At 36.2% G+C, this 14,086-nt stretch overlaps 1 protein-coding gene across 1 annotated transcript in view; it reads left to right on the plus strand.

The window, feature by feature from the left end:
- The window catches only part of C5 (complement C5), a 131,201-nt gene that overhangs the window by 15,097 nt on the left and 102,018 nt on the right, over nucleotides 1-14,086 (plus strand). Inside the window, exons 4-8 of the mRNA XM_037797345.1 lie at nucleotides 4,539-4,609; nucleotides 7,484-7,575; nucleotides 9,447-9,529; nucleotides 11,904-11,994; nucleotides 13,692-13,806. Of these exons, the coding sequence (XP_037653273.1) occupies nucleotides 4,539-4,609; nucleotides 7,484-7,575; nucleotides 9,447-9,529; nucleotides 11,904-11,994; nucleotides 13,692-13,806 (452 nt within the window). The remainder of the gene's footprint in view (nucleotides 1-4,538; nucleotides 4,610-7,483; nucleotides 7,576-9,446; nucleotides 9,530-11,903; nucleotides 11,995-13,691; nucleotides 13,807-14,086) is intronic.

Raw genomic sequence — 14,086 nt, forward strand, 5'->3', positions numbered from 1 at the left:
TCTAATGACAAATCAGTGGTTTTGAACTCAGTGTAAAATATGTAATTTTAGACAACTATATAAAAGTGGGGGAATGGAGGAGTATAGGAACATAGTTTATGTGTCCTATTGAAGTGAAGGTGGTATCAAAAAAAAAACAAGATTGATATGGATTTAAGAGGTTAATTTTAACTCCCACAGCAAACACAAAGAAATTATCAGAGAATATAACCATAGAGATGAAAAGTAGAGTTTGGGTTAAGAGAAATGGGGGAAGGGCAATGGGGAGTTAAGAAATGAGTGTGGAGTTGCTGTTTGAGGTGAAGGGAAATTTCTGGTAATGGATGGTGGGAAAGAGCATTACAACATTCTAAATGTGATTAATCCCACTAATGGAATGTTAGGGAGGGGGTGGAATGGGAAGATTTAGGCTGTATATGTTTCCACAACTGAAAAAAAAAAAAAAAGTCTAAATAGATGATGATTGAATGCCAAGGATGAACTTGGATGGGATTGGAGGATAGAGGACAAGTGGCTCAAAGGGACACAGTTGAGACATAAGGTAAAGAAAATACAGAATGTGAGCTTTGTGTCATTGTTTAATCTCTTGTACTTCGTAGCGGCGCTTAATGGGATTGCATAAAAGAATGTTCTTGTTCATGGGAAGTGTATACGTGGATTATAGTGTATGTTCAAGGATGTGTGCAGCTAGCTCTCATATGTTCAGAAGACAGAGCAATAGATGATGGATGATAGACAGGGAGGGAAAGAAATAGCAATGTGACAGTATGTTAAAGTTGTGGATTGAGCTATCGGGGGAGGGGGGTCAGGGTATGATGGAATTCTTTGTATGGGGTTAGTATTGTTTTTGCAACTGTTCCTATAACTTTGAATTTATTTCAAAAGAAAAAAAGAAAAAACAAAACAAAACAAACAAACAAACAAACAAAATCATTGACTTTGGAGCTAATCCCCAAATTCAGAAAACAAATCATCCAATTTGTCATCCAATTCTAGAGATTCAAAACAGATGTTTCAGCAAAGAATAAATTAGATTACAGAAATATATGTATATTTATTTTCTAAGGAGAGCCACATAAGAAAACTTCTGTTATAACATTGTTTCTTATCCAGGGTTTTTTTAGAAGGGAAAAGGGCAGAGGCAGAATAGCCAGTCAAAATCCTGTGATTGAGGAATGACTGGAATTATTCCCAATGAACTAAAAGTAAAATTCAGAAAAGTGTGGGTGCTGCCCAAATATGTTCGTGTGATTGCAAAACCTTCAGTTCCCCCATTTTCCCCTCTTGCTATTGTAACTATTTTTTTTTACTTCAGACTACCTTTAATGAACCCAACTTTCCAGTGTTAAAAATCACTGAACAAAAAGGTATTCTAAGCATCCTTATTACCTAAATATGGATTAGGCATAAGGAAATTGAGTCCAATTTGAAGTGCGTTATCATTACCTTTTGAGCAATGATAGAATTGTGAGAAAAAAAGTATGTAGGGAGTGAAGAGTGTGGTGAGAAGTGATTTGGAGAGGTTATGTAGCTTCATTAGACTTTGCTGCTGCAAGACAGAGGAAGGAAGGAAAGACTATCTGGCTTTCTTGAAAAGATTTGCACACAGTGGATACTTGCTAAATGTCGGTGGATGTTAACATGTTAGTGGGAAGGAACGGGGCTATGCCATTATGGTTTTAGCAGAAACATCTATATGATGAGCTCAGAAAGGAAAGGCATGGAGAGGGTGGGAATATTGCTATTATCTTGGACAGAACTTCTTTGCCAGAATAGTACAATCTCCTTGACTCCAAGAAGATGATTTTGTATAAAAGGAAACAGTTCCTATCCACAAAGCTTGGATTTTTCTAAACCCAAGACATGCATATGCTTCTCTACCTAGAGACAAGCAAATCTTTGACCTTGTCCTCCTATGTTAATATATGTTTCATTAATTGGGTCCTGTTGATACGACCTAATACTGAAGTTCCTCCGTCGTTGTCCAATAAGAAGTCTGGTGCCACGGTCTTGGGGCCTTTCTTAACTTATCAAGGCTTTCCTGAAGAACAGTTTCATTTATTATGTCCCTATCAGAACTTTCTATAAGAGAATATGGTATCCTTATCCATGCTAGTCATAGAGAAAATATAGAAAACTTTCCTCTAAATCTTGAGTCCTTAATGAAAAGTAGTAAAATACAGTGGTTGAAAGCAGCCTCTGGAAACATATTGTCCAGATTCAAATCCCAGTTTGAGCTGTTATTAGCTATGTTATTAGCTTGATCCTGGACAAGTTACTCAATCTCTCTGTGGCCACTTTCCTCATCTGTAAAATAGAGAGATAATAAAGAACTTACTTCATTGAGTTGTTGTGAGAATTAAATGAATTCTTATATAAGAAGCACTTGAAACAGTGTCTAGAACATAGTAAGTACTAAGCAAGTGTTTTCCATTATTATTTAACCTATGGAGTAGCACAAAGCTTTATTTACACAGAAGTAATTTTTTTAAAAATTGATTAAACCTTGCTATTTATAGCTCCAATGTCCTGATAGGCAAATTTAATCTGAAGATTCTTGAGGGATTTTTAGTATAAGGATTTTTAGGATAAAGGCTTAAACCTTCCAGGCCTTATTGGCCCAAATCCCTCAGTGTCATGCAGTCTGTCTCCTGCCTTCTTGCCCAGCCTCATCACCCACCATGCTGCCCCTCACCTGTGGACACCAGCCAACCTGACCCGTTTTCAGTTCCTTTCTCACGCCCTTTCCCCATTTGAATTAACACTGGTGCAATGTGCTGTTACCTCTGCCTAGTGCATCCTTGTCTCTCCTTCACCTTAGCTCCTACACAACCCTTGCATGTCATTGCAGGATCCTTCTAGAGGACAATCTTTCCCGGCCGTCCCAACTGCTTCAGATCTGTCTGTTCTTCATGCTCATGATGTCAGGCAGGTGTCCTTCATAGCTCTTCACTTCTTTGGAATTTTACACATCGTTGTGCAATTATGTGAGTTCCTCTCTTCTCCACTCAATTAGAGTTGTCTCACCACTTTTGCCTGGTGTCTAGAATAGTGCTTGGCACATAGTAGGCACTTGGTAAATATTTTTAAAATTAATAAGCCGTATCTTTGGTACAGAACATTTGATTCATCTTGCCTCAGATATACCATTGTTGTGAAGACAGGATTAATTTTCTAACCTAAACAGAAACCAGATTAGTAACTAAAGAGATCATAGAAGTAATGATGATATTATAAAAGTTATAAGCATTTATTAATTATTTATTGTGTGCTGGGCTATGCAAAAGCTCTGTCTCACATTTAGTTCTCACAACACTCCGAAGCAGGTACTAGTATTCCTGTTTTACAGATGAAGTAACTAAAGCTTAGAGGGATTAAATATCCTGCTCAGGGTCACACTAGGAAGTGGCAGAGGCAGGAATAAAACCAAAATTTTTGACACCAGGGCCTGTGGTCTTAACCATCATGGCCAACTGCCTCTGGCAGCTTCTCAGTGATGCTCAGGCAATAGGGAGGATTTGAGGTGGGAGATGAGGTGTGAGGAAAAGGATGAGCAGTGTGGAGGATTTACTAGCATTTTGCTTTTATCTTGTAGTCTTAGTGAAACCAGTTTTACAGAGCTTAATATGGCTTCATGTGTAAAGCTTTGCATATTACTGACCCTTTAAAAGAAATACAGTTTATGGTGCCAGTTCTATTTAGTTTGTGGGTGAAGTTTTGACCACGAAATGATTTGAGCATCAATAAAGCCATAGAAAAATTACATTATGCCATTCATTGGAAGGAACTAAATCAGCTTGTCTTTAAAACAGTTATGAGTTAAAGGCTAAATAGATGCTTTTGCTTAAAAAGTAAGGTAAGAATACATTAACTGATCAGAAGAAATGGAAAGAAACTAACAGTTATTCAGCATCTACCACTTACTCTTAAAACAATAAGAGAACAGTTGTAGGATCTGGATCAATATATATAACAAAGCCATACAATTCAAAACTGGCTGTTGCAAAAATAAAAACTAATTTGCGGCCTTGCTGGTTTTCATAAGTGGAAGGGTAGCAATATCTGAATTAAATTACAGTAATTTTCCATTAAAACCTTCAAATCTAGTTTGAGATAATATATTACGTGCCCATATAACTATATAGTAGGTGTCAACATTTCACTACTATGAAATTCTTGATAAACAATGGCCTAATTACAGACATATCTAACTTTGTACTATGGATGTATGCCTAAAAAGTTGTATGTAAATGTATTCTAATAAAGAATAAAGAATAATAAAGTAAACTCTACTTTAAATGCACTAGGACAGGTGGCTATTTAAGGGATTCTAAGAGGATTTTCTTTAAAAGAAAAGAATAATTTATAATGTATATGTCTGCAAGCTAATGCTTTTTTAAAAAAAAATATGGACTTTTTGTATATAGATTATGTACTGAGTTTTTTATGGGATTTATCTCTTTTAAGAATGATTGTTTTAAAAATCACATGACTCTTGTGTTTAGCAGAGTTTTTAATGATGTCAATTATTCTTACAGTAAAGGTTAGAGTTTATTCATTGAATGATGACTTCAAGCCAGCCAAAAGAGAAACTGTCTTAACTTTCATAGTAAGTATGTTATTTATTTAAATAATAATTTAATCCATTTTCAGGACAAGATTCATCATTCCATAACCTTTGTCCTCATGTCACACTAAGTCATTCAATGTTCCATAAATGGTTATTGAATATCTACTGGGAGTATAGCATTGTAGGTCTTTACCTCTACAATAGACATACATGAAAACTCATGAAAACTGAATATAAACAAGTTGAAAGATTTTGAATGAAGTCACATAAATGCATCCTTGGTGACTTCTTTTTTATAGAACAAAGATCAATCACTAAGAAATAATTTAGTATCTATTTTGTACATGTTTTTTATTTGTACAATTCAAAATAAAGAATTATGATCCATACTACTTACTTACACCTAAGGAACTTTAGTAACTAACAAACTAACACAGATGAAAAATAGTGCTAAACCATGAGGTAAAGATAAGTAGTTATCAACCATTTCTCAGACATGATCCATAACAGATGATGTGCACACGTGCAATAAGCTCCCAGGATCTTACCCAGGTTGTGTCATACTCCTACAAAATTTTCATGAGGAAATAAAACACTGCAATTTGTCATAACTGTCCCACCTGTTGCCAGTAGGTGTGTTAGGCTGTGGCACGTTTTCTCTTACTCAGAAAGGAAAAAAAAAAACAACTTAGAATACAAGTAAAAAAGAGTGATATATAGGAATAACGTTGAATTCTTTCTAACTTACAAAAATCATAAGCCTTTCACAAGTTTTAATATCTAACTATTTTGTAATGAATTACTTGTTAAACATCAGAGTGCCCCACGATTGTGGTTGATAACTTTCATTATAGACTATAAATGCCAGAAATTCAGATAAGAGAGAAGTCACAGGGGCCAAAGGAGGCTTCGGGAAGAGGTGGGATTGAACTGGGCCTGGAACAATGAGGAGAATTTAGAGATGTGGAGGCGAAGTGGGAGGATTTCTAGAAAAGGAATGGAAGAGAGCAGAAAGCTAGAATGGTAGGACAAAAAGAAAATAACCTGATTCAAGAGAGGAGGCATTCCTGGGAAACAGAAGGATAACTAAGATTTTAAAAGTGAGAATAAGGCCAGAGTCTTGGATAATCACACCTAGAAGTTAAGACTTCATGTGGCAGATTGTTGGGAGCCACTATAGATTTAAAGCCAAGCACTCACACAAAGGATGGACGCCATATCTCAGGAAATTTTGTAGCAGTGAGCATTGCTAAGTGGAAAAGAGGAGTGTAGCGTAAGGGAAACCCACTTGGGGCTGCTGCAGAAATCTAGATCAGGGAGAGGCGGTGTGGGATCGGCAGCAGGAGGATGCAGGGAGAGGCCTCTCAGATTGCCTGGGTGAAGGGGGTGAGGAGAGGAAGCAGGCAAGGGCAACATTGACAGAAATGAGGACGCTGCTTTACAGAAGTGAAGATAAATGTCAGAATCCAATGCAGATTTACCAGTTTATAACCTTGCGTCTGCGTATGTTAGATTGCCTTGAAACAGTGTTCAATGTGCTGTGAATCTTTTCCTTTGGAACTCAGATTTCAATTTAGGGCAATAGATAGGCATATATGAATAGATCCTAGAGAACAAAACCATACCCGAGTGCAAACGAAACAAATTATACAGGACAAATGACACATGAGCCCAGAGGGAAGGTACAGTGGGGATAGGAGTGAGGGGCTGATGTAATCCTTTTCTGGAATGGAATGGGGAAAGGACAGAGGGAACGAGCTGGATCTTGATGAAAGAAATAGACATAATTTTGTTGTTGTTTTGAAGAACATCTCATGTAAGAAATAAACTACAGGGGCAAGAAGAGGTAAGAAATGAGGATAATAAATGAATGGACTGATTGTTAGAGAAGTCGGGAAGAAAACTAAGGAGAGGCAGCTCAGCTAGAATGCCTTTTTCTGTCTGGTGTTCCCAAGGAGATGTGCACAGATGTTCTTTATCTCTCTGTGGTTGAACTAAAGGATGCAGAACCCTGGCACCAAGCTAGAGAGAACGTCTCTTAAGACACTGACTGTGGAGCCAGTGTGTAAGAAGTATCCTGAAAACAGTACCTAAAAGAGGTCATCTTAGAATCACTGTGCATGACGGACATCAGATATGAACAGATGGGAAGATACTTAGCTACAATTCTAATTCTTGCTTGAAATAGGCCATTGTATCTCAAGAAAAAAATACCTTAAAAAATACCTTTTAAAAATACCTTAAAGTCCCAACCATGAATTTCTCTGACAAATGACATTATGTTTCAGAGTTAAGGCCAAAAGACCAAAGACCAAAGAAAATCCAAACTTCATTTAAATAATGTTCTAACCCAAACAAAAAAAAAGAAATTTATGAGGAAGCTTCATGAGAACTTTCAAGATTGTTTAGCCATTTCATATGTTTTTATCAAGCTCAAAATGTCCATACTGCACATTCATAAAATATCTAGCTAAGAAATATATTTTATAGCATATTCACTTTGGGAAGCTTCAATGAACATATATAAAATTTAGATTCTGGTATTTATAAAGTCCATTAAGTTCACATTTGGTTAATAATAACATGTTTTGTTTACATCTTGATATGCTTCTTTTTTTAGTTATGCAATAGAGTTGAGCCTCTTCTAGATGATTGTGACTAGGATACCTGGATACTGATGTATTTTTGGTGAAGCAAGAGTTAGGGAAGGTTCTGAAAAGAGGGAAGAGAGTGGCTTAAATGAACCATATTTGTCTTCCACAACATTTAAATGATCTTCCTCTTTCGTATTTAATTTGAAAACATGTTTATTTGTTGGTAAATATTTCTGTAGATCCAAGATCATATAATCAGTTAAATTTTTAAAAATATGGTCTCTGTGCTTTGAGGTCATCTGTTTGTTTTTATTTAAAGGATCCCGAGGGAGCAGAAGTTGACATAGTAGAAGAAAATGATTATACTGGAATTATCTCTTTTCCGGACTTCAAGATTCCATCTAATCCTAAGTATTTAACATATTTGTTAATAAACTTTTCTCTAAAAAACACACCTGGAACTTTTGGTTGTGAAGCAGATAACTGGTAAAATGGAGCCATCTAGTGTTACCAAAGGGTGTCAGTTTAAAAAAAAAATGTGGATATGCAAATCTTTTTAAGTCTAGTGAGAAGGTAGACTCAGTTCCTGCCCCCCAAAAGTTACTTCTCACCATTCCTCTTTACATATAGAAATAAAATTTCAGAGGAGGAAAAATAGTTCCCAAATCATCAACCCTCCCACTCCTCAAAGACTATAATAGACTATCAGTGGAACAGGCTGGTGTGGCCCCATCACTGTTTCTGAGTGTAATACTGGTCCTCTTCAGTCTCTGCATTAGACCACCCAAAAGCAGAATCCAAGAGGGATGATGTGCTAGGAGCCATTTCTTCCATTTGGCCTCATGGTATAGGATTTAAGAACATGTTTAAACAATTCAATATAATAAATATTTAGGATGCACATTCCTGGTATGTGGAAAACAATATGGGAGTGAGATGCAAAATAGAAGTGAAGAATCCACTGTCTCTGCCATCAAGGAACTTAGAGCAGGACAGATAAAATAAATGCACCTATAGATGACTACACTATGACTTAAAACAAAATCTCTATGGTCATTTTTGTTCTGTCTGCTGGGGGGCAGGGGTTTGAAGTAAATTCACTGTCCTGAAATTTTTCTAGACATTTTGGTGAAACTGGGGAACTTAACAATTTCCAACTTCATCTTGTGTCACCTGCCCTGTGGCGGATTATGTTTCAGCCATGATAGCCTATCATGACAAGGGCTTCCCCACTTCAACACCTTCTCCTTAGTTGGTGCTTCATGTTGCTCTTTGCAAAGCTGGCTTCTTCTCATCCTTTAGGAAGGTCTGTTCAAAGAGCCTATCCCTAGGCATACGATAGAATGTAATCCCTCCCTTTTACTCTCTACCTCAGTGCCTTGTTTGTTTCCATCATAGCACTTATCTCAATTTTATAATTATCTATGTATTCATTTACTTGCCTTTTTATTCCTCACTAACCTATAAGCTCCTTGAGGGCAGGGGTCTTGTCTGTCTTGCTCCCTGTTGTATCTCTGGCACTTTGCAAAATTCCTTCAACATAACAGACACTTGGTAAATATTCATTGGATTGATGATGGTGATGATAATAATAATAACCATAATAATAACACTTATTGATTGCATAACAACTTGCAAGGTAGATATTATTTTTCCCATTTTACAAATGAGGTTAAGTGACTTACTCAAGCCCAAACTGCTAGTAAATGGTGAAAGTTGAAATATGAACTGCATGGACTATTAGCTCTAAGAGATAGTTAACTGTTCTATCTTGTTCACTTTTGATCTCTTGTACTTAAGCCAGTGTTCAGTAAATATTTTTGAATGGAAGCTGCTAATTAAAATCAGTTTTTATTTTTCTCTTTAAATCACCTTTTATCTCCAACCATAATTTCATATTATGATTGATGCATTAGGTGTGAATTTTATCATCTGGATAGGCTTGACCTGTATTATATGTGTTTCCAGAAGCGTTATTATGGATTGTTTGCTATATTGTGGATTTTAGTATTATGTTAGTATAATTAAGCTCTGGGACTAAGTAAATTCTCAAATATCATAAACTCTTCAAATCAAGGCTATTGACCATATTAAAATACTTGAAAAAGTAATATTCAGTTGTTTCTATTTAGTGCTTTAACACCTGTCCCAAATAAGATACATTACTTAAGCTATGTACATATTTACATTTTCCTCTTTAAAATAGGAATTAATTAGATGTCCTCTATGTGAATGAAAAATATTTTATGACATCTGAATTTTTTAATATTTTGCTTCCATAGATATGGTGTGTGGACAATTCAAGCTAAATATAAAGAAGACTTTTCAACAACTGAAAGCACACATTTTGAAGTTAAAGAATATGGTAATTTCTGATAATTAAAAGTTTTCCTATAAAAAGTTAAAGTTTTTGCAATAATTATTTTCATTAATGTACTTACTGCAAAATCATTCCTAGACAAAGATAAGGAAGCCTGGTGGTACGGTTAGAAGTACTGGTTGGGAGGAGGGTGTGATTATTTGAGTGCCTACGTTCTAGTTCCCACATCCCCTTGTTAACCCCTGGGCAAGCAGATCAACCTCTCTGGATTGTGTTCCTCCTCATAGAGCCAGAAGAGACCTAGTCCCCCGAGGAACTTGACTAGTTAAGGTCCTTTCCAGAACTGTGATTTTAGGAGAACCCTAAACAATCAGATATGAACTGAGGGGAACCCAGTAAGACTAATAAGTGGTTTACTCATGTCCTTAAACCCAATTAGTGATAGAATAAGAACAACAACCAGATTTCCTTATTCCTTGTCCAATGCTTTTTTTCTTTATGGCTCAAAAATCCTATTTTTTTTTGGAAATTTGATATGTTTTCCTTTTGAAATTAATCATATTGAGTGGACTAATAACATAAATATCGTAATCTTCCCATTTCCCATAGTAGTTTACTAGAGTATCTGTAAGTGCTATTAACAAATGTAACATTCTGTTTGTAGCTATTTTTTATCCCCTTGGGAGATTCATAATGATATGGAGAAGAATAAATATTTACACAAACTTTAATAAGTAACAAGCAAAACAGTGACAAAACAAATTTGTTACAATGAAACTCAAAGGGTATAGGCTCTCAATAAAATATATTCCTAACCAGTCACCCTTCCTGAAAGTGTTTTTGCTACTTCCTGTATATATCCAGAATTCATCCACCTCTCACCATCTGCATCCATCTGCATCCATGTCATTGCCAGGCTCCCATCTGGACTACTGCAGAAGCCTCCTAACTGGTGTCTCCACTTCCAAGCCATTCTCCCTTGGTATTGGCCAAAATAACCTTGATATGCAAATATGCTTGTGTTATTTCACCATTGAAAAGTCCTCAGTAGCTCCTCATTCTTTTTATAATGAAAACCAAAGTCCTCATTTTGATCTGGTCCTTGTCTACCTAATCTTCAGCCTCATTCTATACCACTCTCCACCTTACCTCCTCCATCTTTGGAAGCTTTGCACAAGTTGTCGCATCTGCCTAGAACACTTTTCATTTTCCTTGTTGTCTAGCCACTTCCTACTTGTGTTTCAAGTCTCTGTTTAAAAGTCATTTCTGTAGGCTTTCTTGAGTAGGATCCCCTGTACTTCCTCATATCAGTTTTCACAACTGTAGGTTTTAGGTGTTTATTTGTGTAATTATTTGTTTATGCCTGTATTCCCTGCTTGTCTGTAAACTCAAGAAGGACAGGGACTGTTGACAGGAGAATACCTGCCACATGGCAAGTGTTTGATGAAAGGATGAAGTATTTCCCAGCATCTCATATCCTGGAGAGAACAAACCTGCTTTGTTCTTTGATGACAGGAATGCAGACAAGAGTAGCAGATTTCATTGCTCTGTTACCTCTAACCTTCATCACCTAGATCACACTTGAGCCACATCTGAAGCCAACTCTTTTGTGTCAGTCTTTGCTTCTCCACAATATCAGGTTCACCTAGTCACCCAATTTTTTATTAACTATTATGCAACTTAACAGAATTAGAATCCATAAGCTCTGGTATACTGTCCAAGTTAGTTTAAAGAGAAGACAATGACATTTGGACAGATTAAATTGTTTTGTCTTGGGCAATTAAAATACTAAAGAAATATGAAAAATATAAAACTTCCTTTTTTGCCCTAGTTTTTAATCTTGCATAGAAGTTCTTTCTTATAGTGAACTGTTAGCTCCCTTTCTTTACTGAAGTTGGAGTTTGATGCCAGTGTTTGAGGCACTGGATGAACTAGACAAAAAAGGGAAATGTTAAATAAGCAAAATCTTTCCTTTTCTATTTTCAATTTAATCCAGAAAACATTTGTTGAGCACATACAGTACTTAAGATACATGAAAAGGGTCAGAGGGAGATAAAAAAAGATAAATACATAATAGTCTTTTTTGTTGTTGTTTTCAAGGAGCCCATACTCTAGTGGAGGAAATAATCATCTGCCTATAACAAATGCCTAAAATAAAATTCTGTCTATAGTAAATGCTATAATCAAAGTATAAGTGAAGTGCTACTGGTATACAGAGCCTGGATTGACCTCTGATTGGTGGAGTGGGAAGACTTTCCAGAGATGTTGATGACAATGATGAAGAAGATGATAAGAAAGATGTTGTGTTGTGTTGATATTAATAGCTTGTCCAACTATGCCAAAAAGTGTAATTGGCTGCTATTTTTTAAAGGACGCCTTAATTTAAATGGTAATATTGTCCCTTTGTTTTTATTTTCAGTGTTGCCACATTTTTCTATCTCAATAGAACCAGAAAATAATTTCATTGGCTATAAAAACTTTAAGAATTTTGAAATTACTATAAAAGCCAGGTAAGAAAGTTATTACTTCAGATTATATAGCTAAATTGAGTGCCAACTCTGGTTGGTAATTGTTGCCAAAATTGAGATTTGTGATTTATGAGCAATATCTGCCATGACTTTGCAACTGACTGAGGTGACATCATTCCTATAGTTTTATTTCCTGGTTCTGATTTTATATGTTGGCTATTCACCAGTAAAGAATCCTAAAGATTTAGACTCAGAGTGGTATGTTTTAGAATCAGCAAGACCTAGGCTAGTGGGACTGAGATATGAAGACCACTTTTTGTCATTTTTTAAATGGCTGTATCGGTCCATTAATGCTGTGAAACTACCTCAAAATCCAATGCCTTAAAATCGCAAACATTTACGAGTTATCTGGGAAATTCTGCTGATTTGGGCCAGGCTGACGCTAACAGGGCTAGCTCACACATTGACATTCAGTCAACAGGTCAGCTGGGGGCTGGCTGGCCTTAGATGGCCTTAGATGGCCTCACTCACATGCCCGGCAGCTGGCCGGCATTTGGCTGATAGTCGGCTGGGACTGCAAGGGTGACGGGACCCTGTGTGTCTCGTGTCATTCATCAGGCTGGCCTGTAGCAGCAGCAAGGCCCAAAGAGAGAGAGAGTAGAAGCATGAAAATCCTCTTGAGGTCTAGGCTTGGGACTAGCACACCATCAGTTCCACCACATTCTTTTATCCAAAGCATGTCACAAGGCCAGCCCAGAGGAGGTAGACTCCCCCAAACCCTTGCATGCAATTTGCGGCAAAGGGTATAAATACAGGAAGAGGTGGAGGATAGAAGTTAGTATTGCAAGTAATCTACCACAAGAGCTTAGGGCACTTAAAAATGACAATATAACATAGTATTAATAAACAATGGCTAATTTATATAACTATAGGTATCAGATTCTATTCTAAGCACTGTGCATAAAATAACTTATTTCATCTTTACAACTCTATGAGGTAGATACTATTATTATCCCACATTACAAATAAAGAAACGAAGTGCATAAATGTTAAATAATTTGCCCAGAATCACACAGCTAATAAGTTACACAGCCATTCTGAGTCCGGATTCCATGCCCTCAAACACTACCCCATACTCCCTTTCATTCAATTTTTTTCTGAAAATATAGTGTTTGTCTATTAGTCTAAACCAGCATGAAAGGCTCAACTGACAGAGAATTATAGAAACTGAAATATATTTATGAAGACACTGGCTTTATTTGTTTCAACTATGAATAGAGTTAACTCTTGCTATAGTATTATTTGTTACATGGAAAGTTTCCTTTATTATTGTTTTAATTGTAAGCTAAAAAGAAAATAGTTAGTTAGAATTTTAACAAAGAACTCATACAACAGTGAGATTGGACATGGTGATGGTCCTTTTAAAGACTTAAAAGAAAATAGGTAGCAGCTCCCTACTGATATCAAAATCATCAAGGAAGCAAAATGGCATGTAGAAAGGGCCCTGGACCTGAGTCTTTTGATTTCCCCAAGATCTGTTTTTCATTTAGCACACAGTAATAAAAATCCATACTATAGCTTTATTATTGTGGCTTTATGAGGATGAAATATGGTAGTGAATGGAATATACTTTAAAGAGTATCAAGTGCTTTATGTAATTTCAAATTGTTACATTTTATCTGAATCTTATTGTTGTAACCATGTTAGCAAAACAATTTCATGGTGTTATTGTTTGACAGATATTTTTATAATAAAGTAGTCACCGAGGCTGAAGTTTTTATCTCTTTTGGAATACGAGACAACTTAAAAGATGATCTAAAAGAAATGATGCCAAAAGCAATGCAAACCACATTGGTAAGATGTTGAGGTGCATTTACTCATACTTGAAGATGTATATGTCTATCATGAATGTTAGAGATGGAAAGTTACTTCAAAATCATCTAGTTCAATCCCTTATTTTATATAGTATGGAAGTTGAAGGATTAAATTCTTCATTGGTTTCCCATTGTCCTTAGGATAAAGTCCACTCTCCTTGGCATCATCTTCCCTCACTATCCTGTGTCAGGCCACTCTCCCCTTTCCTCCCCTTTGCTCTAGTCATTCCAGTTTCTCAGACTTAACAGTCCCTTTGCCT

The sequence above is a fragment of the Choloepus didactylus genome, chromosome 10 (genome assembly GCF_015220235.1).
Source record: "Choloepus didactylus isolate mChoDid1 chromosome 10, mChoDid1.pri, whole genome shotgun sequence".
NCBI lineage: Eukaryota > Metazoa > Chordata > Mammalia > Pilosa > Megalonychidae > Choloepus > Choloepus didactylus.